At 42.8% G+C, this 25,942-nt stretch overlaps 2 protein-coding genes across 3 annotated transcripts in view; both read right to left on the bottom strand.

Moving 5' to 3' along the window:
* Positions 1 to 389: 389 nt before the first annotated feature.
* LOC308315912 (uncharacterized protein) lies at positions 390 to 18,036 on the bottom strand. Of its 2 annotated transcripts, none has more exons than XM_080764180.1 (10): positions 17,690 to 18,036; positions 16,922 to 17,173; positions 13,125 to 13,193; positions 12,552 to 12,695; positions 12,024 to 12,209; positions 11,534 to 11,619; positions 8,040 to 8,193; positions 5,085 to 5,468; positions 4,243 to 4,546; positions 390 to 3,629 (listed from the first exon to the last, which is right to left on the bottom strand). In XM_080764180.1, coding segments are annotated over exons 1-10 (1,674 nt in total). In that variant the 5' UTR covers positions 17,783 to 18,036; the 3' UTR covers positions 390 to 3,627. The 2 variants fall into 2 exon arrangements, with proteins under 2 accessions (XP_080620306.1, XP_080620307.1); XM_080764181.1 differs by having other exon boundaries at positions 8,127 to 8,193; positions 17,690 to 18,032.
* Positions 18,037 to 21,370: 3,334 nt separating this feature from the next.
* Positions 21,371 to 25,942, bottom strand: part of LOC308314980 (immunoglobulin-like and fibronectin type III domain-containing protein 1) — a gene marked incomplete at its 5' end in the record, with an annotated part of 30,080 nt that continues 25,508 nt past the window's right edge. Inside the window, 6 exons of the mRNA XM_080762804.1 lie at positions 21,371 to 21,508; positions 21,786 to 21,984; positions 22,421 to 22,548; positions 22,759 to 23,055; positions 23,427 to 23,619; positions 24,057 to 24,142. Coding sequence (XP_080618930.1) covers positions 21,504 to 21,508; positions 21,786 to 21,984; positions 22,421 to 22,548; positions 22,759 to 23,055; positions 23,427 to 23,619; positions 24,057 to 24,142 — 908 coding nt within the window. The 3' untranslated portion in view covers positions 21,371 to 21,503. The remainder of the gene's footprint in view (positions 21,509 to 21,785; positions 21,985 to 22,420; positions 22,549 to 22,758; positions 23,056 to 23,426; positions 23,620 to 24,056; positions 24,143 to 25,942) is intronic.

Genomic DNA, 25,942 nt, shown 5'->3' on the forward strand with positions numbered 1-25,942 from the left:
CTACATGATTTGTAGATCTAATTCCATAGAGTCACATCTATTCTACATCCATCCATCCATCTTCAACCGCTTATCCGGAGTCGGGTCGCAGGGGCAAACAGTTCCACCAGAGCTCCAGACTTCCCTCTCCAACCGCCCCTTGGTCTGGCCTGGACTCTCCTCCCAGTGGGACATGCATCGAGGACCTCCCTATAGGGAGAGGCATCCTAACCATAAATCCAAACCACCTAAGCTGGTTCATTTCCAAGCAAAGAAGCAGCGACTCTACTCCGAGTCTCTCTCACGTGACTGAACTTCTCACTCTATCTCTAAGGGAGACGCCATGATTTGTAAATCTAATAACATTACATCTGCACGATTTGTATATATACAACACACCAAAACACCAGTTGAGTGTAAAAAAAATGGAGGAACCAGTTTATTCAAAACAAAAACAAAACAAAAAAAAGTGAAAAGGAGCAGACTTGTAGTGAAACCAACACCTTGGCAGTGAACAGGTTAACAGAGTGAACATTTCCTAGACCTTGGCGTTAAAATGTATCTTTTAAATTATACAGGTGTTTTAAACTCTGTCCAGCCGGAATTGTATAATCCATAAAAAAAAGTGCAAACAATACAGTATGAGCCAAACTTCATCAAAATCACACCTGCAATATTTAAAGAATTATTAAAACACCAAGTGTGTTTGTTTACAGACATCAGGTCAAAAAGAAAAGGCAAAAGAAAAGGCAAAAATTAGCGAGACTTTCAGTTTGTCGTCCGTACGTCCGTGTTTTGCTCGTGTAAACAAGTGTGACACAATAAATTACTTCCTGTATCCCCCTTTTTTAAAGGGATACTTCACACTCATAATGCATTTCCCCCTATCACACATATCCACATCAGAGCAAAAACTGGCTCAACATAATTATTTGTCTATGGCTTCAAGTGATGTAGTTAAAGGAACACGTCGTCCATTTCCAACCTTATATTCATGAGTTTGGTCCTAACCAAGGGGTCATCACTGGCTTGTGGTGGACACTTTTTGTAAAAAATATTTTTTTGCCACGGACATACAAAATGAGCATTACTAGAAACACACAAAGAGATAGCCCTGAATGACCATAACAGGCCTGTAACCCTGAAAGTGTACAAATGGAAACAGATGGAACCGCAGTGTCAGAGTTATGGGTGTCCTTGCGAAAAAAACGTCCGAACCATGAAACACTAGTCCTAGTTGGACTCCTAATGTGTCGTAGTAAATCAGTGTCATACATTCAGTAACTGGGTCTTGCATTAAGAACATTATAATGGTGTGTAAAAAAAAGACATGTTGATGACCCCTGGTCCTCACTAATGCTCGTTAAAAGATGCCATCATTTCTGTCTACTCTGTGTCTCATTGTAGGACTGTAGACAGTTCAGAAAGCTGCCAAACAGTGACATCATCAATGGGAATTCCAAGCTAATAGAAATGGCATCTATTAAAAAAAAAAAAAAAAAAAATGAATGAAATCATATTAGAAATGTCCAAACCTTCCTACCGGTTAAGTCACTGGTAATGAACATACATGGTGCCAGATATTACACCTCATCTGGACAGGCAATGAGCAGAGCGAACGACAGTGTTCCGACTGCGATATCGCGCAAAAACCTGTCCTGATATGGAGCGTCTGCCATTGCATTGCGACATAGCCTGAACCAATCAAATCTCATTGGGACAAATGCAATTTGGAATCATACATGCCACACACAGGACATGGCCGCGAAACATGGCTGCGAGTGAATATAGGAGGGGTATAGGAATACAGGAGGGGTGGACGACTTCGCTGCACGGTGCGTTGTCGCTCGCGGTACATCAGGACAGTCATTGAAAAACATGTATTCTAATGAGATTTCATCATTGGCTCGCTCGCATCGCTGACAGTGCGGATGGGGTGTTAGTGAGGACCAATTATATGAAGATACTCCAACCCACTTTTCTTCATAGAGCACATTTAAAACTCAGTAACGTATACATAGATATAAGGAAGGTTGAAAATGGGTGTAGTGCTCCTTTAAGTGTTTAGTTCACCCCATTGGCTTGTAGTTTTCCAGTTTGGTGAAAAGAAGAATTGTGTGAGTTCAAACTAAAAAGCATTTTTTTAAACGGCAGAAAAAATAGTTTGAGACCTTTTCAATTGCGGAAAATACCCTTCTGTTCTGTTCTTAAAATTAGATCAGGGGTCTTCAACGTTTTTCAGGCCAAGGAGAGAGAGATGAAGCAGGGACCCCCACTCCATATTGTATATCTGAGAGACAGATGGAGCAGGGACCCCCACTACATATTGTATATCTGAGAGACAGATGGAGCAGGGACCCCCACTACATATTGTATATCTGAGAGACAGATGGAGCAGGGACCCCCACTACATATTGTATAGCTGAGAGACAGATGAAGCAGGGACCCCTATTATTGTGTAGCTGAGAGAGAGATGAAGCAGGGACCCCCACTACATATTGTATAGCTGAGAGACAGATGAAGCAGGTACCCCCTGAATTGTGTTGCAGATTAAACTTTTTCATAGAGTATAGCTGTTATGTAAATTAATGCTGTCTTGACATTATCTTTTCCATGATTTGATTCTTCATTATAATGTATTTGTATTTTCAGACACCGAACATTTTGAACCCGGCGGTACTTGGTCCGCACTTTTTTCCCCACAAAAAATAGTATGTCTTAGCCGAAAATGGCCGATCTGCAAGCTCGTAGACCGGCTACTTCCGGCTAATGTTCCCCTCGGAATAGGGATGCTAGGGTTCACGTGGTAAAGGTAAAACAAACAAAAATATAATAATAATAACTGGTAACCCCCCCATGTAGTAACTGAGGATCCCCTACGGGTCCCGGACCCCCTGTTGAAGACCCCTGGATTTAAGTAGACCCCCTAGGGGTCCCAGACCCCCTGTTGAAGACCCCTGGATTAAGGCTTTTTGAGGTCGGTGTCGGCAGGCGCTGTCAATGTCGTTGGTCATTTATTAAAGACAAAGTGTGCAACTTTGCTCCGTGTTTACATAATAAAATTATATATATATATATATATATATATATATATAACATGGGTTTCAAATGTATAGTCCTACACCTGCCATGTTGAGGAGGACCAATGCAGGTGTTTCAATTTGTCTGAACAGTCTGATTGGCGTGATATTAATTCATTTGTTTGCAATTGTAGCCCTAAACCTGCCATGTTGAGGACCAAACAGGTGTTGTGACAAATAAATTAGTTATACGCCAATCAAACTATATATTCTTTTAGTACATAAACACATGACAAAGTTACACGCCACGCCTTTAATCAACCCTTCATTGGCCACAACCTGACAGCCGTCTTGCTGCATGAGCTATAGGGAGCCGTAGAGCTGACTCTAGAAGGACTTTGCTGGATTCTTGTGACCAAGTTCATGCCTCAGACACTGGCCAACAGTCATGTTGCGTTTATAACAATCCATACAGTACAATATGACTGCTTCTCTCCTCTGACACGATGGTGACTGTCTTCTATTTATAATAATCCATACATTACAGTATAACTGATTCATATCTTCTTCTTTCTTCTGTGAGACTTGATCAGGTGGAATTCTGTCTTTTATTCTGCATACAGTAACTCTCTGTAAAAAAAAAAACAACAACCATCAAAACATTATTAGCTATCTAATAGTATATTCATTTTCATATCAAACAAAACAGAGTCTCTGGCTAACTTCACACAGGCGGGGAGCGAGTAATGCAGGCGTTGTTGGGTGGATCAGCAACAAGGTTAGCTCCAGGTCTGCTCATGAGGGGCGCGGGACGTGTAGCATGCAGAAAGAAAAACGCAATCCCGCGGGCGTACGCATGAAACAAGCACAATTTCACAGGACCACGTCCGTGAAAATACGCTACATACAGAGCAACTGTTTTGGCTTTGACATGCAAAACAAATGCAAGTCGACGGGCACGGTCACGATTCTGGCAGTTAATGAGTCATGCTCTTGTGATGATCAAGCGATAAAGTGGATGTGAAGCCTCCTCCCCACTTCCGTTTCGTCTCACGGTCGTGCACATTTATCCTAATTTAAATGAAAATCATAAATAGTTTGCTGCATAGCAGAAATGGAAATAAAAATGACTAAATACAATTTCGTGAACGGAGGTGTATTTCCAGAGTCCAGACTCTATATATAGCATTCAGAGATTGTGGAATAGTTGTCTGGCTATGCAAGGCTAGTCAGAACTACTTACATTCTTCATCAGTAACCTCCTGCTCTTCCAACGGTTCCTCCTCTACACTCTCCTCCTCCTCCTCTTCTACTGGTGTCTCCTCCTGCTCACTGTCCTCCTCCTCCGCTGTCTCCTCCTCTACGGCAGGCTCTCCTGCAGAAACCTCCTCCGCTGTCTCCTCCTCCACAGCAGCTTCTCCTTCAGAAACCACCTCCTCTGTCTCTCCTACCGACACCTCCTGTTCTGCTTCAGCTGCCTCCTCCTGCTGCTGCTCTGCTGCGTTGTGCGACTCCTCCTTGACCTCTGGCACCTCCTCTGGCACATCCTGGCAGCAATACATTTTGACAGCAATTTAGTGTTTTTTAGTCTTTAGAATAAAATCACCTCTGGCTTATGTTTTAGTTTTTAAGTCAACTTAAACTACAGTTGATTAGAGGGGGATAAGGCGACCACCAAAAACTACAGCATGATGTCACGCCGCGGTGGTAAGCGACTCACCACTCACCCAAAAACATCTCTCTGTTTTTACTAACCACCGTTTCAGTGGTTAGTAAAAACTCATCACCTAAAACTGGAGTATGAATAGGCCTTCAGTTAACAAAACAAATATGTAGGCGGGCCGTGATGGCGTCGTAATGGCTGATTCATGAAATAGTCAATCTACAAGATATTTTGTGACACCCACGTAATAAAATTACTTGTGTTTTTATGTCATTCAGTCTCTGATTTAGTCATCGTAGCTCAGTTTTTATTTTGTCTTCAAAAAGGTAGTCGACCAATAGGATCCACCAATCCGCCCCTCTAGACCAGAAACCACACAGGCTGGGCCAGGCTGGCTAAATGAACACAGACTTCTGGCTCACCTCCTCTGCTATTGACTCCTCCTCCTCTGAAACGGGGACCATCTCCTCTCCTGCTGTCTCCTCCTCCTCTGAAACAGGTGCCGCCTCCTCTCCTTCCTCCTCAGTTGCAGGAACTACTTCCTCTTCTGCAGGAGGCTCCACCCCCTCCCCTCCTCTCTCCTCCTCCTCTGAAACAGGGACCGCCTCCTCCTCTCCTATTGACTCCTCCTCTGAAACGGGCACCGCCTCCTCCTCTCCTCCTAACTCCTCCTCCTCTGAAACAGGGACTGCCTCCTCTCCTCGTGACTCCTCCTCCTCCTCAGCTGCGGGAGCTACTTCATCTTTGCTCACCGACTCCTCCTCTTCCTGTGGTGAAGCGGCCGCTACTTCCTCTACCTGCTCCAACTGTAAGATCAAATAATATAAGATAAGACAAGACAAGACAGTGCTGTCCGTTGTGGAGGACATCAGGGAACGACAGCTTTCTACCTCTGGTCCGCCCTGAGGCAGACAAACATCTGCTTGTAAATCCGATTATGTAATCCATAGTTAGAGCCAATTTAAAGTTCAATGGCTGCCACAGCAAAAGTGGAACGATCCAGATTCTTTTTTGCACACGTGCGAACTGAGCGGTGCAACTATACTTTGGAGTCGAGCTGTTTTTGACTTAAAGGAGCATTCAGTGATTTGGGTGATTTGGAAACCGCCCTGGTCCGCCCCGGTAACAAGATGTGCACATGCACGCACTACAGTGGGGGGGGGGGGGGGGGACGCGACAGGCCAACAGCACACACACCAAGGCCCGCCTCCGCTCGATCATGATTGGCGAAAGGCCCCTCTCTATCCTGATTGGACGAAGGCTGGGCCACCTACCCAAAAACGAGACCCTTGTCCCCCCTGGGGACAGTTTGGAACTCCTTATATGGCCTATGGGAGGGGCTTTTTTGAGACCACGTGGTTTTCTTCTCTGTCGCTGCACTGTGAGTTGAACGGTGCATCATATGTTAGCCAAAAGGCGCCATCTAATAAACTATCACGTCCAAACGTGATTGGCACTGGGTGAGATTTATGCTGCGTTCACACGGGCAGATGCAAAAGATACAAAGATACAAAGCTACACAGCGTATTTGTAGCTTTGTATCTTTGTAGCTGAAGTTGAAACCAGCTCAACTTTTGTGTAGCTTTGTAGCTGTTGCTGGCTTCCATTGAAAATTAATGGTAGACTGTATCTTTGCATCTGCAGAAAGCCAGTCACAAAGCCAGTCGTGGAAGCAGCTGGGCACAGCTGCTTCTGCTTCTACGTTTTTGTAGAACAGTATACATGTAGCAGTAAATGCCTTTACCAGAAGTTAGAGAATAGAGCTAGTGATAACATTACAGCAGCCTAATATCCATGCGCAGTCATCATGCACTCAAATCACATTATTGCATGCACACACACGCACGCATGCACGCACACACACACACACACACACACACACACACACACACACACACACACACACACAGTGTGCAGTCCACACTAGTGCAGTTCACTAACTACTAGTAACTATGCAATGTACACCATCATCATGGACGGTGAATTAAAATATTATCGGCCACGTTGGTCAGACAACAATCTAGCTGAAATCCTGCTCTGCTTCTTAAATGTTGTATTCCTGCATTCCTGTACTGTACACTGTACTGTACTGTCCATACAACATAGTATGTACTGTACAGTACAGTACATACAACATAGTATGCAAGTACATTAACAGTACAGTACTACCTCTATTGTACACTTCAGCTCTCTCTGTGAATCCATCAGATTTAGGTCGTCTGTGGTACTCAATTAACCTCTTCATCTTAATGAGATGTAAATGTGTCATCAGTGTCCCCGGTGGAGACACGGTGAACTAAAATAGTCCAGCGAGCTCACCAAGGCCTCCTTATATCTTCACGCTAATTATTGAAGTCTCTGCCTTCATTACCAAGCCAGCGTGTCCGGCGAGGAAGGGCTGTGGCTGGCAATTCTGCCTTGGTAGCGGCTTCGGCTGTTATCAGACGTCATCACACCATGCCATGGTGCCAGTATGGACATTTCCTACATATTGACGTTGTTGTCAGACAGTGTCCGACGTCGCGTTGTCTGACTACTAACCCTATTACTAACCCTAACTCTAACTCTAACCCTAAACTCAGACTTACCCGGACAGTAAACAAAGTTACTGTATAGCTCAGTTTCACTTTGCTTTCACTTCGGCTGCAGTATTTTCACTTCTAGGTGCCTACCTAGTCACCTACTCGGTAGGCACTAGGCAGTGTAGCCCATATTCCATATTGTTCCATTGCATGGTCTGATTGGGATATTTTTCAACTTTTGATCAAACTCGGCACAATCAACCAGGAGGAGGAACAAGGCGTAAGAAGCGTGCTGATTAGTCGGTCGAGGGACCAATCGGAAGTAGGGTTGGGATCCTTGATGAGTTTTAGCGATTCCGGTTCCTTAACGATTCCCTCGTAACGGTCCCATTCCTTAACGGTTCCTATAATGGGTTTCCAAATGGACCCTTACAGGACTGTAACTCTGACAGTGTAACAAAGGGAACCAAAATTATTTTTCCATTTGTACACTCTCAGAGTTTTGGTGGAACTGGTATTGTAATTATATAGGGTATAGCAGTGGTGGACATTTTCTGGTTCCATTGATCCAGAGCCCATTCATTTTTCCCATAATTTCAAAATATATATATTTAGATGGAAAGCTTGATTCTAGGCTTAAAATAATTGATATACATATTTTGTTGAAAAAATAAATGGGCTTTACATCGTGGATTGACAAAATGGCCGCCACTGCTATGCCCTATGTCCACAACTCCACATACCAGTTTCCTCGATGTTGGATCCGGTTCCGAATCCCAACCCTATTTAATCAGCAGGCTGTCAAAGGTAGCTCCATTCCAGTGTGTGGACCGACTCCTCACGTGTCTTGTTTACCTCCTTCTGGATGCTGTCCAGCTGAGCAGAGAGCTGTTCCTCTACAGCGTGGGCTGAGGAGCTCTGCTCCTCTAATCTCTGACGTACCGTGTTGAGATGTTCCTCCACTCTGTCCTGCTGATCCTTCTGGAGGTCTGTGGCCCGCAGCGTGGCTCTGAGAGAGAGAGAGAGTTACTACATCATCATCATCATTTTTCGACTGTGGTCGAGATCATGAATTCCACAATGCTACGCCAGACTTCCCGGTTCTTCATTGCCACCCCCAGTTCCTGCCTACTGAAGCACCGGTCCTTCATTGCCACCCCCAGTTCCTGCCTACTGAAGCACCGGTCCTTCATTGCCACCCCCAGTTCCTGCCTACTGAAGCACCGGTCCTTCATTGCCACCCCCAGTTCCTGCCTACATAAGCATGTGTCCCTAGCCGATGACATCAGGGAACGACAGCTTTCTACCTCTGTTCCACCCTGAGGCAGCACTTCAGAGAAGAAGGGAAGATATAACCTCATTGTCAGCTCTGTAGCAGTGGCCGGCCAACTGCGCTCTTCTGGATCAGACCAGTGAAGAAACACGGGGAAGGTTGCCGTATATTAGTTTAGTCGATGGGTGGCTCTTCCAAGACAGATTTTGCGCTCTTATTAGAAGGCTGGTGTAAGCGCCACGTACGCCTACGTATAAGTTACTACAAGGGACTGAACTGTCTGTCTCCCTCTACCTTCTCAAACAACATGTCCCCTACCGCTCCCTCACGTCTAGCGATGCAAACCCCCTGGAGGTCCCAGAGATAAATAAGGGTCCTCCATTTTAAATTCATCAAAACATTTGAAGACATGCAAATATACAGTTCTATGCAAAAAAGAATCAATCATTATACAAGGCTAGAAAAAAATAATGTGTACAGTATAGAAATAAAGAGGGGAGGGGGGGACTTTAACTCTTTTACGGGGACCAGTTTCAAATTGCAGCCGCCCGTAATAAGTGCTCTTTAGGGCGTGATAGTCTAGGGATTCACATTTCTTAACGGCTGTTGGCGGGCATTCCACATTTTCGTGGAACTCCCTGTTGCTATGTACAGTAGGCCTATATAGCAATATAACATGTTTGTGATTTTTTAATAAATATAGTTTTTCAGAAAACTTAGGTCAGGATTTAGAAGGCGTTTTGAGAATCGGCCCCAGTCCTAAATTGGAAAATAATATGGTATTATTGGTATGGTATTATTAATAATATAATATAATATAATATATAGTATAATATGGTACGATTTTTGTCAACTCACTCTGTGTCTCAGGGGATGGGGAATCCAAGCTAATAGAATCTGCAGCCTATTCCTGGAAAGCCGGTGTCTGAAGTGAGGTCATATGTTGTTATATTAGTGTGAGGTGTAGGCCTGTAGGCCCTGGCTGTCTGTGTGTGTGTGTGTGTGTGTGTATTTCGAGCTGGGAAGACCTTGCTCGAAATAGAAGAACATGGAGGAAAAGTCTATAAGAGGGAGCCATGTTCCACGAACGCAATCTCCGCCGGGCTGCCACAGTCAAGAGGCAGCAACGAAAGGAGAGAGCAGCAACCACCATCAGAGAGGCCGCTCCACATCCCACCCCCAGCACCTCACACCCATGACCACACTGCACAAAAGTGTGTGTTTCCGGAATTGGACCCACCATCTGAGGATCATCTGAGGACCCACAATAAGGACCCCCAAGGAGGACCTTCATACTCGACACCGAGTGATCGCCGATGATGGTGTGTGTGTGTGTGTGTGTGAGTGGGGGGGGGGGGGTAACGTTCCTCCGGAGAATGTGATCTTTCTCATTGGCTTCCATGACACTCCGTCATACTATTGCTTGATAAATCACACACATACGACATGGCCGTAAGATGATTCCTGGGCAGCGAGTTCAGCCGCTTCCATTGATAAATGAATGACGGCCAGAGTCTCAAATTACTACCGTACTATACATGTGGTGGCATATGGTCCGCCCCTCACAAGTATCATGACACGTACACACACACACACGTGCGCGCGTGTTGAAACACGCACACACATGTTGAAACACACACGTGTTGAGTAACTCCAGGAAGAGGCCCCTGCATTTCAGTGAACTCTCTCTCTGCTAAAAGTCCAGGGGGGAGAGAGGGGAGAGAGTCACTGAGTTCAGGTGAGAGAGAGAGAGAGACTTGAACATTAACGTAAGCACCTCTGTTTACTCTGTTGACCGGGGGTCCCCCAGAGCTCTGTACTTGGACCCCTCCTTTTCCCCTCGAGCTATACACCAAACCTCTTCACAGAAAGTCTTCTAGCTGAGCTTGCATATCGTCTATAGTATTTTGGCTGAGTGACGGCCTATGATGACAGACAGGCCCAGGCACCACAGAACATTCCACAGATTCCTAAACAACATTCAGCTTTTTCAGAGCTGGCCGTGAAATTGTAGATCTGCTCCCTCCTTTTGTCGTTCCCTCTACTACACGAAGTCACAAAAACATAGGCGACCTACAAAACATGTGGTTGCAAGTCTTCCAAGTAAATTATGTATGGTTGGCATTAAATCATATAAAAAAGATTTTTACTATGCTGTTTGCGTCATGATTCAAATTGCGATTTAATCACGGTTGAAATCATCACCAGTTTAAATCGATATAGCATTACATGCCTAGTAGTTATACAAATTATGTTAAGACTAAACTACTCCTATACTAGAGGCTACAAAGCAGTTGTCACTGTGTGAAGGTAATCTAATATGGGGACTATATGGGGCCCGTGAAGTGACACCACATCAGAGTGAAGCAAGCAGCAGACAGGAGGCTTTGACTGTGTCAACATCAACTTCTTCTTTCTGCCTCAGAGGAGAGAAGCTATTTGATCCTCACAGGCTGCAGGATAGTGGTCATTTTGACAGCAAATGTGGATGCCGTTTTAGTCATTGTCTTTTGAATAAAATATAATTTAGTTTTAGTCATATTTTAGTAATCTGAAATGTTTTAGTATTAGTCAAGGTTTAGTCGACTAAGTATCATATGATTTTGGAAGACTAAATCTACAGTTGATTTTGTCGACAACGCCATCAAGACAGACCTTGATGGCGTTGTAATGGCTGATTTTACACTTCGTTGATGCAGAAAATAGCAGATCTACAAGCTCACATGTCGCAGCTGAAACCCAACAGAAGCACCGAAAATACTTGACTGAGTTGGATACTGTTTCTCTAACATTTCCTCGTATTTCTAGTTTATTGAAATAACGTCATGCACATTTGTCCAGTGCATAGCCTACTGCAGGCCTGGTTGACTAGATTTAGAAGACAATTTGAAGCTCTTGCTACAGAAATGATCGATTATTTCTATGGAGAAATCCAGTCATTTTAACATATCAATGGGTGAGAGGGAAAAGCTTGCCAATGTCTCCTCTCTTAGTAACCGTTGCTAACGTGACCTATTGGACAAGGACGGGTTGGGGAGGGACTTAGCCAAGGGCTAATTGACAGAGGTTCCTGTACCTGAGAGCGGTCATCTCCAGTGAGCTGGTGTCCAGATGTGTCTTGTATTGTTCCAGCTGTTCCGTCATCGCCACCAACTGAGCAGCCTGAGAGATCATATTTATCACATACGATTGTATGTACAGTATGTTTACCAGGGCTGTGAATCTTCAGCTATCTCACACAGTATTTGATTCAGATTGTTGCTGGGGTCACGATAAATAAATAAAAAGTTCTCATTTAAACTCACAAACTATCAAGTATATTGTACCTGCTGTATCAGTGTACTATTTGTAGCATGTATGAGTGTAGAACTCAGTGTATTTGTAGCATGTTGTATGAGTGTAGAACTCAGTGTATTTGTAGCATGTTGTATGAGTGTAGAACTCAGTGTATTTGTAGCATGTTGTATGAGTGTAGAACTCAGTGTATTTGTAGCATGTTGTATGAGTGTAGAACTCAGTGTATTTGTACCTGTTGTATGAGTGTAGAACTCAGTGTATTTGTATACCTGTTGTATGAGAGTGGAGCCCAGTTTCAGGACCAGGTCACTCTTCTCCTCCAGTTTGGAGTCTGCCACCTGCAGGCTGGAGGTCAACGTCTCCACGTTCTGGGACAGCTCGGCGCTCAGTGCCGCCAGACCCTCCACCTGCAGCCGCACGCCCTCAAACTCCTCGCTCTTAGCCCTGAGCGCCGCCTGCACATGGATCATACATTCTGCTAGTTAGACAGACCTGTTAGTTATAGGCCTCTTATCCCTGAGAGTCACAATTATTACATAATCACCTTGAAATAATCATCATACTCATTTCCAGGTTGAAAAATGTTCACACGTTTTCAACCATTTTCCAGAAATAACAGAAATACTATAATAGGAAAATTATACAATTCTTACAGTAAATGTCAGTAATGTATTTGTATGTTTACTGTAAGTTACTTGTCATATCTGCCCTGTGCAATTTCACAGGGCACAGATTGCACAGGGCACGCCTTAAATTCGTCTCTAAAATAGGAGTATGAATCGGAACCTAATCCATACCTGCATCTGCTCCATGGTTTCCATGGAGACGGTGGTATGTTGCATCTCCTGCAGTCTGGTCTTCATCTCCGTGTGTAGAGACAACACCTGAGCCGGAAGGTTTGAGGACTTCAGCTGCTCTGCTGTAGCCAGAGCCATACCCACCTATAAAACATATAAATATTCATATTAATAACTCCAACCCTGGAGGTCTGCTGTAGCTAGAGCCATACCCACATGTAAAAATAATAACAAAAAACAGGAAAAGCACTAAGACTTGTCCATTTTCAATTCATCAGAACATTTAAAGACATACACATATACACAAAAAAGGAAATCATCATACATATAGTTGAATAAAGTAAAAAAGTACAGTACAGTATGAAAACAATGGGGGGGACTTTTTTTACAGGGGCTAGTTTTGAATTGCCTGTAAGTGCTCTTTGAAAGCGGTTTTGACTTCAGCTGCTCTGCTGTAGCTAAAGCCATACCCACCTGGAAATATTATATATATACAGTATATCCTACCTTGTTTCTGAGCCAGAGAGTAGGACTGTTAATAAAGACAATGTATTAATAATAATATTATCCTACCTGTTTCTGGGCCAGAGAGTAGGACTGCTCCAGACCAATCAGACGGTTCTCCAGACCATCTGAGATGCCCTGTTGGAAACAGAGACACAAACACGGTTAGTTTAGGGCTGGTTTAACCCTAATTGTGTCCGGATTGTGTCAGTCGGTAGAACTCTCGCCTTTGGCCAACAAGTTCATAGGTTCCATCCCAGGCACCGTCAACTCAGCGTATAAGTAGCATGGCTTGTGTAGTACTGGGAGCTGATGGTAGGTGTTGCGCTCCACCTCAGCAATCTCCCAGGGGTCTAGCGCATTGTGACGTGGACAGACTCCCACGTGTTACTGGCTGATACTGACAATAAGCCACTCCCGACCTACTTATTAAGCCTGGTCTAACCCTAACCCTGGTGTAACCCTAAGCCTGGAAACAGAGCCAGAAACATTGTAGTTCAGTTGTTCTGACAATGTAAACATTCTCTGTGCAAAATAAAATAACCACTTTGATTTAACCCAGTAAACCCGGGAAATCTGTGCAATTGTAGATGGTGGCGTTCGGCTATTCAAAACTAGCAGATATACAAGCTTGTAGCGTGTCACAAGCTCATGGCGTGTCACGTTATTAAGTGGTGCAACCACTTCTACAACCAGCTTGCAATGTCCGTGTACCTGTTTGTTTGTCTGTTTGTGTACGTCAATGAGCACGAGTATGTGACTTATTCATAGCAGTAGGGGGCGCCAGAAACAGAGAGAGGGGTAGTGCTGTGTCTCTGAGAGAGAGAGAGAGAGAGAGAGAGAGAGAGAGAGAGAGGGGAGTTGCACCACTTGGTTCACACAGGTGTGATTTTTTTTTTTATGCTTTTGAAAAAAGCTTTAAAGTGTGAGTACTCCTGATTTAGAAGGCCTTAGTAGAATCGGTCTCAGGTCTTAATGGGTTAAGTAATGGAATGTTTTCTTTCTTCTCCATCGCTGTGGCGTTGTTGCTGACGATACAAATAAAATAAGTTTCATGTATGCTAAACATATATACTATTATTATGGCTGAGATTTCAGTTCCTTCTTTCTTAGTTTCTTTGTCAGGAGAAGTCTTGTCAACTGATCTGCGGTTTGTCATGACATGAGATGCCTTTCCGAGTTCTCTTTGTTCACCACTACTGTATTGTTGTTACTAAAGAGAGACTGGCAACAGACCAGTCTTAATCTAATCTTAAATCCCTTTATTTTAGATAGTTTTTTTTGTAATAGTATAACATAAACATTACAGTTGTCACTGTACAATACTTTAAACAGTTGTCATGTTGCACACATGCCTAAAATTGCTGATATTTGCGCCGCTCTCATTGAAAACAATGTATTTCAAACTCCATCTTGTCACACTCCAGCTCTGCTTGACTAGCGCTAGAGCGCTGTTTTCTGCCCCCTCAATGACGCCACTCCTCTACACCAGGATGTGTGCGTTCTTTTTTGTGTGCGTTCTTTTTCAGCCTACAGTACACCTGAGGCGGTACCTTACCCTTTATCCTTAACATACACAAACATATTAACTGTATATATGATGATTTTGGGTGTGACAGCACAGTACAGTGACTGACAGTACAGTAGAGGAACCCCCTCGGGACACCCACAACGTAAACTGTCATATCTCAACCATTTTGGATGTGGGGCGGCTCCATGAACGTGTCCCTGGGCACGTTCATGAGGGTCTGGATGTTCCGGGGACCCCTACACGGAGTTGCAACACTCACTTCACACGGGTGTGATTTTCTTTTACCATTTTGAAAAACATCAACAAAGGCAAAAATGTTTAGGGATAAGGGGTAAGGCACCGGCAAAAATAGGGCCCCCTTAAGTCTCCTCACCAAATATAGCAGATCTACACTCTACAAATATAGCAGATCTACACACTGGTGAATGTTCCCCCCAGAACACGGATGCTGGGTTTTAAGTTAAGTACTTTAACTTTTTTAAGTATAAGTAATTTTCAGTCTGTCTGTCCTAAGGAAAACGAATATTCTCTACAGTTATCCTCGTTACATAGGCCTATTGTATCTTAGGGGGAAAGATTTACATATTTACGTACCGTTAATATGACAAAAGGTGCTATAAACTAGTAACACTGTAATTCAGATGGTGACCTGAGACAAAGATGTTTGAGAACCATCGATGTACACTTGTACAGTACGCACATGTATTTTTCCACCTGTATGCACAGTACTCATATTTAATTTTATACCTGTTTTTCTTCTCTGAACCAGGAACTGTTTGATGAGCTGACCTTTGTTTCTATCCTGTTTTCTTTGCTCCTCTCTCTCTCTGTTATCTCTTATTCTTCTTCCTCTTTCCTGGAAAACTACAACTGATGGGGTTTGTAGTTTGCATGAAACATAACTCCACCCTCAGTAAAACTATGTATATAAACCAAACCTTATTCCTAAACTTAACCTCATTAAAACTACTTGTAAACCGAACCTTATTCCTAAACGCAACCTCAGTAAAACTATTTGTAAACCTAATCTTAATCCTAAACTTAACCTCAGTAAAATTATTTGTAAACCTAACCTTATTCCTATACGTAACCTCATTAAAACTATGTCTTAATATTCCTTATTCCTAAAGGTAACCTCAGTAAAACTATGTCTAGTATAATAATAAACCTAACCTTATTCCTAAATGTAACCCCAGTAAAACGAATACAAGAACTGATAGGGGTAGGCTATCCCATGCTGGAATACCCTAGAGCTGCGTGTGTGTAGTACACATACATGTTGTTGAGTGTAGGCCTGCTACCAATACAGCCAGTGTACGTAGTATGAATGTGAACATTGTAGGTCAACCCTCTCGTTATGAACGTCAACAGCTGCGTGATCCGCAGGCTCACCTTGTGTCATAGGCGATAGAAATAGAACTGCACGCGCTCACGCACACACACGTGCAAATACACACACACACACACACACACACACACACACACACACACACACACACACACACAGCAAAGAGAAATATGATAACAGTCTGCAGAGCAGCACGGATCAACTTTCCTTCCTACTATACTGTGGCCAAAAGAAATTGAGTGAAACTTTTGCATAGTGTGGTAAGCTATGCATTACAGGCCACTAGACACGTGTTACACTCAAAGTTACAGACCTGTAAGGGTCCATTTGGTTTCATTTGTTACACTCAAAGTTACAGATCTGTAAGGGTCCATTTGGTTTCATTTGTTACACTCTCAGAGTTACAGACCTGTAAGGGTCCATTTTCTCAGTTACAACCTATACTCTTCGTCAGGTGACGAAGGGGAAATGGGGGGTCGAAACGTTGTCATCCTTCTAAATAAATACAATTCCTGTGGGAGCTATGAAACAGTGTGCGGACTGCGGACTACTTCTCCTTCTCCTGTACTATCTTTTTGTTCAGCACCTGAAAGTTTTTTTTTTGTGGATTCCGTTTCACAACCTATACTCTCTCATAATAATAATTGCATTAAATAAATCAAACATAGAATTGTGAATATTCGCCCATTCACCCCTCATAATAATAATTACATTAAAATGCATCAATAAACATATAATTTCTATATTTCTCACCTTCATCACCTGACCTGCGGACATAATCGTGTGGATATTAGCCTATACTCTCTCTCTCTCTCATAATAGTTACATTGAATAAACAAATCGCTAAACATATTTAACATAATTAATCGCCTTATCACCTGCAGTGCAGACATAATGGTGTGCATATCAGCCTATACTCTCTCATAAATCAAAATAGTTACATTGAATAAACAAATCGATAAACACATTTAACATAATTATAATAACCTTATCGCCCGACCTGCGCACCTCCTCGTGCGCAGCCTGCAGGCGGACCACTTTCAGCTGCATGGCGGTGAGGTTGTCGGTGAGAAAGCCGATGGTCTGGTGCTGCTGGAGGCAGAACCAGGAGGCTGACCCCCCCGTCACTATGATCATCAGGAAGAGGATGAACAGCAACGTGTAGTGGTGACCGCCGCCGCCCCCGGAGGAAGAACCACCACCCCGGTGGCTCGGTTCTGGTGCTCCGTCCAGGCCGTCCTGTTTGGAGGGATGGGACCATAATATCGTGATTAAAAAACAAACAAACAACAACAAAAAACTCACAATCCTCCATCATAAACTAGGGTGAATTAGGTTTTGATGAGCTGCAAATTCAGTACTGTACTTCACTACCCTCCATGCTTGATAAAACAGACCTGTAAAAGAGCACATTTGATACACTCTTATTCAAGCTACACAAATTGATTCGCAAAAAAAGAGCAGATCTACAAGCGAACATGTGTTGCGTTGCAGCACGTATTGTGCACTTGTATATCTGCTATTTTTGACTTGCAGATCGGGCTTTTTTGGGGGGGGGGGGTAACGTTACCCCCAGAATAGGGATGCTGGGGGTTACTTAAAGTGATTGACGAACTTGCAATTAGGTTTTAAGCACCTTTTTTGATTATAGGTATAGCAATAAATATCATTAATTTTTTGCGATTATTTTGTGGCCACAATTAAATAATCGTGAAGTAATTTTCTTTCATAAAAGTCACATCCTCAATTCCCCACCTGTTTGGAGAAGTAGATGTCCTCATGGTTCTTATGACCGTTGCTTTGGTTGTTCTGGCTGCCCTTCCCTCTGCCCCGGTGCTTAGCTGTCATCCTGCCCGCAGAAAGGACACAATGTTCCGGCTTAATGTTCTGCAAGGAGCCGCTGATCTGGAGGTCCCTGTCTGGATGGTGTTGATTTGAACCTTCGTGTAATCCGGTGGGTTTGTTGTTCTAAAGACTTTTCTAATGGAAGCAGCACCCTAGGATCGGTACCAATTACGGTCCGGCGCGGTCCGGAGCGGAGGTCCTCTGAACAGCGGTGTTTCGATGGGGATGTGGGCCGGGCTGGGGGCTCTGGGAGGCGGGGTTAAGGTCCTCCTAACAGCGGTGATTCGGTGGGATGTGGGCCGGGTTAGGGGCTCTGGGACTGGGAGGCGAGGTGAAGGGGGCGTGATGCTCCTGCGAAACCGTGGTTCCTCCACGCTGTTGGAGTGGTTGCCAGGTTTGTTTCCCCGAGCGAAAGAAACAAGCAGACTAGGTTTATGAAAATATACACAAGCCCTATTTTGCAGTGATGGAAAAAGTTGCCTAATTTTTTTTTCTTAAGTAAAAGTATAAATTTAGAAATAAGTAAAAGTCCGGAATTCAAAATGTACTTGAGTAAAAGTGCAAAACTATTTGGGATCAATATCGGAATCAAAAGTAGAAAGGACTCATTATGCAGAATGTCCCTCCCATTTCACAAGTAAACAATGTGTATCATCGCAACGCATTGTGAGCTTCTAGATCTGCTATTTTCAAATCTCGGTGATAGATGCATGTTTTGTAATAATAATCTATTAATCCATATCTAGAAATGAATTAGTAATAGTAAGTTTTCATATAAATGTAGTGGAGTACAATATTTGCCTGAGATGTAGTGGCCTAGAATTAGAATAGCAGCTCGAGCAAGTCGAGGACTTCAAGTACCTCAGGGCCTGGACTGCCTCAACTGAACAGGATCTGAAGGTTCGGAGAGCACTTGACTGGAAAGCCTTGCACGGGATGAGGAGAGTGTGGAAATCAGACATGGTAGAAGAGTCAGAACTCAGAAGACCTTAAGAGGCGGCTGTTCATAGCTACTGTGGAGTCAGTACTGCTGTATGGGGCCGAGACATGGACCCTTACAATACAACAGGAAAAAGCCCTGGATGGAGTCTACACAAGAATGCTACGAATGGCACTAGGTGTTGGTGTTGGCTAGACCTCACTCTAGCAGCAACTAGCCTATGAATTAAAAGTAGGCCTGCTGAAAACTGGAAATACCGGTAGACCTATGCCAGTAAAGTAAAACAAATAATACCTCAAAATTGCATACAATGCACTTGAGTAAATACTTTGTTACTTTTTTACACCACTGCTATTATGATTGATTGATTGATTATTTGAATAGGCTACTTTATTAACAGTTTGCTAATAGTGTGGTTTGATTATACATTATACAATTATGCTAAAATGATAACCCTGAGGGCTAGAACTATTGCGGTTGTGTAACGTACTAACGTGTACGTGTGCACAGTGAGCACGCACACACACGCACACGCATGCAGGCGCACGCACGCAGGCACACACGCACACACACACACACACACACACACACACACACACACACACACACACACACACACACACACACACACAGCTATTTGAAAATATAGCCGATCTACTAAAGGCTAAGATTAGAGCTACAAGCTCTCATTGTTGCAAGGTGTGAAATATTAGGATCGCACGAGGGTTTGGCACAAAATAGTTCCAGACAGCAGTAGGCCTATATGTAATACACTCCTTGACTGAATGTTTGAGAACCACTGGTTTAAACAACATTAGGAAGTAAGCCCAAATAAGCATATATATATATTTTTATATATTTATTTATACTACACTACACTACTATACAATTTGCTTATAATAAGCAGACATGGCAACAACCAGAGCAACGTGGGAGGCGTGGCTCACTGGGACATGTAGTACTCAAGATGTTTTTACTTGAAGTACACATACATAAATAAGGAAAATAAAAAAAGTAATTATACAATTTTGAAATATATGTTGCAAATAAAAGTCCCTGGATTCGACATTTCTAAATACAAACCTAACGAGTCAAGTAAAGTAAAAAAATATATGTTGAAAGAAAAAAACATTTATACTTAATTACTAGTCTCCAGTATGCTTTGGTAAATATACTTTTCAGTGGGCGTGGCCTCTGAGCGACAATGTGGCTGCAGCAGCAGCATCCTATATAACCATTTGCATCCAATGAGAAGATGACACGTTATTACCAGTGGTGGAAAAAATAGGCTACTATTAATGCATTGTTTTACTTAAGTAAAAGTATCAATACTGCAATGCAGAACTACTCCATAGTAAAAGTCCGGAATTCAAAATGTAATGTAATTCAAAAGTATCAGCATCAACATTTCTCCATTGCTCTATAAAGCACTTTGAGCTGCATTTCATGTCATGAAAGGTGCTACAATACAGCTTTATTATTATTATTATTAAAATGTACTAATGTAGGATACTTAAAGTACTAAAAGTAAAAATAGTCATTATTCAGATCATGTGCCATTTTCAAGATTTCAAATGTATACACATCTTTTGAAAATAGCAGGTCTACAAGCTCACAATGTGTTGCATCGCGACACATTGTGAGCTAATTTCAAATGGTCGAAATGTATAGGCCTGAAGTGGTTACTGTAGCCTAATAACAATCAAAGTAAATAGTAACTAAAGTTTTTAAATATATGTAGTGGAGTAAAAGTATATTATTTAGATCCGAAATGTAGTGGAGTAGAAGTATTGGAAATTCTCCAGTGAAGTAGGCTACAAATACCTCACAATTGTACTTAAGTACATGTACTTAGTTACACTGGTTATTACTGACAGAAATATGATTTAATATAGTGTTTATTACACATTTATTATGTTACCATAGTTTATATTAAACACATTCATATTCAGTTTATTACACATTTACTAGCCTATATGTACTGTAACAGATTGGGCTGTGGTCACCTTTGATGTAAAATTGACTATTTGGTGCATGCTTTCACAATGAAAGAACGCATGATGTACTGTAGTTTAGCAGGGGTCATCAATATGTCCGCACATTTGTCCGTGGCAAAGACTTGGCCTTGTCCATGGCAGATTTTAGTTTTTTTTCTTTTTACGATTTTGCAACCCATTTTTTCACCCAGTATCAATTATCTAATTGCGCTACACTTCCTCTGCCAACCTGGGGAGTTCAGCAAACTGACCTCATGCATGCTTCCTTCTATGTATGAGGAGTCCAAGCTGCTTCTTTTCAGTGGGAGTTTACCCGGCCGGACGTAGCGTATGTAAGGAACAGGAACACATTATTCCAACCAGTTCCTTTCCCCTCCAGATTTTCTTTTTTCACACATTTCACACAATTTCACACATTTGGGTCCATATACCTATTTTGGGTCCATACTGTATATCTAAAAACCTTGAGTTATTATGTAAAAGCAACGTGGCACTGTAGCTTTCCTTCCAACTTATACATTCATCTTTATGTATAATTTTTTTCATGGTAGACCTACAAGTAAATGGACTCGTGAAATGCAATCTTTTATTTGTAGTTAAATCATTGTGAAGAGAGTTACATTTAATTAAAAAAATAATAATAACAATAATGTATCTTGTTCCTTTGCTACAACCAGTGCATGATATTTTATAGCACATTTACAACCATCATGCATTTTTGAAAACACAAATAATTCAAACTGAATTTCCACTGGATGTTTTTTATTTCAACAAATGGGCTGTTTCTTCATTCTGTGGGAGGAAGAGAAACAAAGAACACGTACATGAATGCTTTATTCTGTTCAGTTATTACACTAATTTAAACACTCAAGCCATATACAGAACACTTATTGTTTTGGCGGAAATAGCTGATCTGCACCCCCCGACCCCCGTGTGAAATGAGAGGTGCAGGCTGCTTAACAACACTTTTTTGCAGCTGTTCATACTAAAAACATACAGACATACAGACGCAGCCAGTCATTGGAGCGGTTTGGCACCGCTCAAAAAGTGAAGTCCCTCTGGCTATTACCTCTGACACTGAGGATAGTGGAGCACAGTGCCCTCCCCAGGTGGTTTTCTGCACTGACACTGTACTCTCCCATGTCCTTGGCTCCCACACGCAGGATGAGCAGAGAACAAACCCCACAGGTGTTGGAGATGTAGTAATTGGGGTCTGTGTTCAGGCTCACGTTGTTCCGGAACCACGTGATGCGAGGCTTGGGGTCGCCCTGAGACAGACAGACAGGCAGGCAGGCAGACAGGCAGGCAGTCAGGCAGGCAGGCAGGCGGCAGGCAGGCAGGCAGGCAGGCAGGCAGACAGACAGACAGACAGACAGACAGACAGACAGACAGACAGACAGACAGACAGACAGACAGACAGATTTATTGATTCATGAATTGTTGCTCTTTACCCCCCATTATCCCCAATTTAGTCGTTATCAAAATATATTTATATAGCACATTTAAAAAAACATCCTGTGCTTATAGCAAAACATGAACAAACAAACTCACCAAACACAGTGTCATTAGGATATCGTCATTAGGTCATTGTGTCATTATGTCATTAGGACATCACAGAATACACTGATATGTTTACCGTGACCACAGTGATATCGGTGCAATAACCGCACTGTAAAACGTTAATTAATTAGTTACGTTGCTAACCTTGACGGCACAGCTCATGTAGCACTCGTACCCCTGGGGGGCGCTGTGGAGTTTCAGTGGAACGATGAAGGCCGGAGCACAGCGCAGATCGCATTTCTTCTGTGTCGGGATGTTCACCACATATTTTTCTACAAGGAAAAGAACAAGCATGCAGAGATTTGAAGATACTAGACCTGTGCCCGTCGGCCACCGGCCTACTTGGGAACGACACAAGTTGGGATGCAATACCCATTTTCATAGAACCAGCTTTAACCGTCTTGTCTGTCCCTTTTGTGCCCATCTCTGTCTGCCTGTGTCTGAAGAGTGCAAACTGACTGTGAAAAGTGGACTGTGTGTACCTTTGGTTTTCTCCCGTCCCCAGGTGGGAGACTCGGACGGGACGGAGGTTCCCATGTCGTTCCGGGCGTACACCCTGAAGTGGTACTCCCGGCCGGGCATGATGTTGCACACGGTCAGCTTGTGGTTGAACAGCCGCTCGGCCACGGTGCTCCAGGTGCGCTTGGCCGAGTCCAGCTTGGACACCACGTAGTGGAGGTGGTCGTCTCGCTTCTCGTCCGGAGACGGATCCCAGCTGACGGTCACCGTGCCCGACACGTTCTCCTCCAGCTCGATGGGACCGGGGGGTTTGGGGTCATCTGGAAGGTTCATTTTTATTTATTTTTATTTCACACTAAAGAGGTGGGTGAAAAGGAAAGGAAAGAAGAATATAGCCTACATAGAAGTATGACACCTGATTTATTAGTAAAATAACACCTGAAAGTTATGCGGGAACGACTACTGAGTGGAGGGGAAAAAAACAGAAAAGTCTGATTGCATTAAACAACGTTAAACTGACCTTGTCACTCACTTTGCCACTCAATTTGCCACTCACTTTATGTGATATTGTACTACTGTGATATGGCAAAATACTCCAAATCAAATCGGAATCAGATAAAAAAATAAAACAAAAAAGGAAAAAAGATCGGCACATCGATCCCTAAATATAATATAATATAATAATTCTGACCTGTGACCCGGACCTCCATGGACAGGGTCTCCTGGCCCACCATGTTCTTCACCAGGACGGTGTAGACCCCCGAGTCGGAGCGCTCCGACGTCGGGATGAGCATCTGAGACGAGCCTTCAGAGTTGCTGACGGTCACTCGCTTGGAGACGGGGGCGTTGTCCTTCAGCCACAGGACGTCAGGGCACGGAGACGCCTGGTGATATAGATAGATAGATAGATAGATAGATCTGTATTTGTCATTGCAATGTGTACAACGAAATTAAAAGTGCCAACCAATCATATGTACCGTAAACATGCTCATGTCAATATATATATATTTTTTCCAGTGACGAATGGATACGGGACTACAACTTATAAGGTAAATAAGGGTCTCAATCTCAATACTTTACAGGGCAAGTTCAGAGAAACGAAACGAAGAGGTCAGATGTCATGTCCGTATGAGTATCAAGTCTTGAGTCCAGAGTGAAGTCTGATAACCTAAGTATTTATTTTGTTCGTTTTTCATAAGTGATTTTGAGGCTCCAAGTCGAGTCTCAGGTCCAAGTCTGGAGTCCTCATATCTCTGCATGTCAATATGTCTACTAATTAGGTTGTTTGTTTGTTATATTGTTCATAATGAGGTTATCTCACCTCAAAGTTGGTGTTGATCCTGACAGAATTTCCTGCTCTGACGACCATGAAGGTTTTCAACTTGTTGTCTGTGAAGCGCGGTCTGACTGAAAATAAATAATATACATTATTACATTATACTTTCAAATATATACTGTAGTAAGTCTCACTGAAATACACATTTATATTATCCATTAAAATAGTATCACTGAATAGTGAATACACTGTCTGCTGTGTAGCTGAACACACTGTTAGTGTACCATTATGGTCACTGTTAGTGTACCATTATGTTCACTGTTAGTGTACCATTGTTTTTTGTACCATTTTTTGTATATTTTGAATAGGTTTCTTGAGGTATTCATTCAATCATTAAAGTTTTAGTTATTCTCAAAATTACACTGAGTAATTTAACTCATTTTCAGTGTCGTCGAGTAATACAATATCATATAAAATACCTTGCAATACATCAGAAGATCAGGAAAAGAAAAACAAAGGGTAATATGTATAATATGTGTATAGGTGTAATAATGAATTACATAGGTTACAAATAGAAGCTAAGACACATTTCAAAACGATCTAAAAACAGTTGCATATTGTGGGGATTTTGAAATCCCTTTTGAAATCAATGAAAAGGTAAAAAAATCAGACTGGGTATTTCCCGTTTTCACACATTGACGTCTTTCAGACAGGTAGCTTTGAAACCAACTGCAGACATTTGTGTCAAAACCAAAACTGTGTATCTCTGCAACAAAAGGGAATCATGGACAGTACAAATAGAGCAGCACAGTGCTTTTTTTAAATCTAGGGCTGGATCGGTCTGTAGATATTTAAATCGCCTCTATCTCCTCCTTTATGCAGGGGGATTACATGGGCTGCTTTCCAGGAGATGGGGAATGTGCCTGATAATAGAGAGAGATTAAATATATGCGTTATTTGTCTTGGATCGAGTCCGGTACGTCATGGATGTATTATTTGGCTGTAATTTGACATGTACAGTACGCTGTAGTACACTGTAGCATTGAAGTGTAATTTTGTTTCTGCCTCTTGGCCAGTTCCCACTTGCAAAATAGACTCAGTCTCAATGTGTTTTTACTGGTTAAATTAAGGTTAAATAATAAAGAATGCAATGTCAATGCAAAGACGAGAATTGCAGTTTAAGTGGCATCGCACATAACAGATTTTGATTCTCTTAAACACAGAGACTGGAGCCATTCCATTGCATTCACAAAAGTGCTGGTTTTAGACATGTTTTGCTGGGCAGGGCATGACAATAGTCTCACGCGCTCGCACATGCGCACACACACACACACACACACACACACACACACACACACACACACACACACACACACACACACACACACACACACACACACACAAATTCAGTGGTGCTACAGCAGACAGCAGTGTTACACTAAAGCCTGCGTTCTCTGAGGCTATATAGTGTTACACTGGCCCCCATCTGAAAACATGTGCTATGATTATGATTACTACTACTATTATTACAATCATTGTTATTACTAGACCTGTGCCCATCGGGCACCGGCCTACCTGGAGACGAAGTTTGGAACAATGAAAATTGGGAATGCAGGCCCCACCCTGTTATACAATACCCGTTATATCCATTGTCATGGCACTGCACACTATCGGATCATCTGCGTGTGGGGAGAACGGTTCTCAAGTTGTGTGGATTACAGACGTACATACGTACATACAGTACATGTGATTTGGTGCATTTATTGTAACTAGACCAGAGGCTGGGAATTTTTACAGGTGAGGGGACTTAGGCTCATTATGTCCACTGGAAGAGCCTAAGTCGCTGTATCCCACCAACTCAAGGCCGGTGACTGCACTCCATGTGGTGGTGTGGATCGCGTGTGGCACATTTGAAGTCGGTTGGGCAAACG

Source organism: Protomyctophum bolini (assembly GCF_963924005.1).
Source record: "Protomyctophum bolini genome assembly, chromosome: 5".
Lineage (NCBI taxonomy): Eukaryota > Metazoa > Chordata > Actinopteri > Myctophiformes > Myctophidae > Protomyctophum > Protomyctophum bolini.

Bases quoted from the DNA above. Each gene is read 5' to 3' on its own strand.
- LOC308315912 (XM_080764180.1), bottom strand. From the start codon at position 17,782: ATGACAGCTAAGCACCGGGGCAGAGGGAAGGGCAGCCAGAACAACCAA. The intron at 13,194-16,921 runs GTTATTATAATT...TGTTTCCAACAG, and splicing joins TGCGCAGGTCGGGCGATAAG to GGCATCTCAGATGGTCTGGA. The intron at 12,696-13,124 runs GTAGGATAATAT...TATGTTTTATAG, and splicing joins ACTCTCTGGCCCAGAAACAG to GTGGGTATGGCTCTGGCTAC.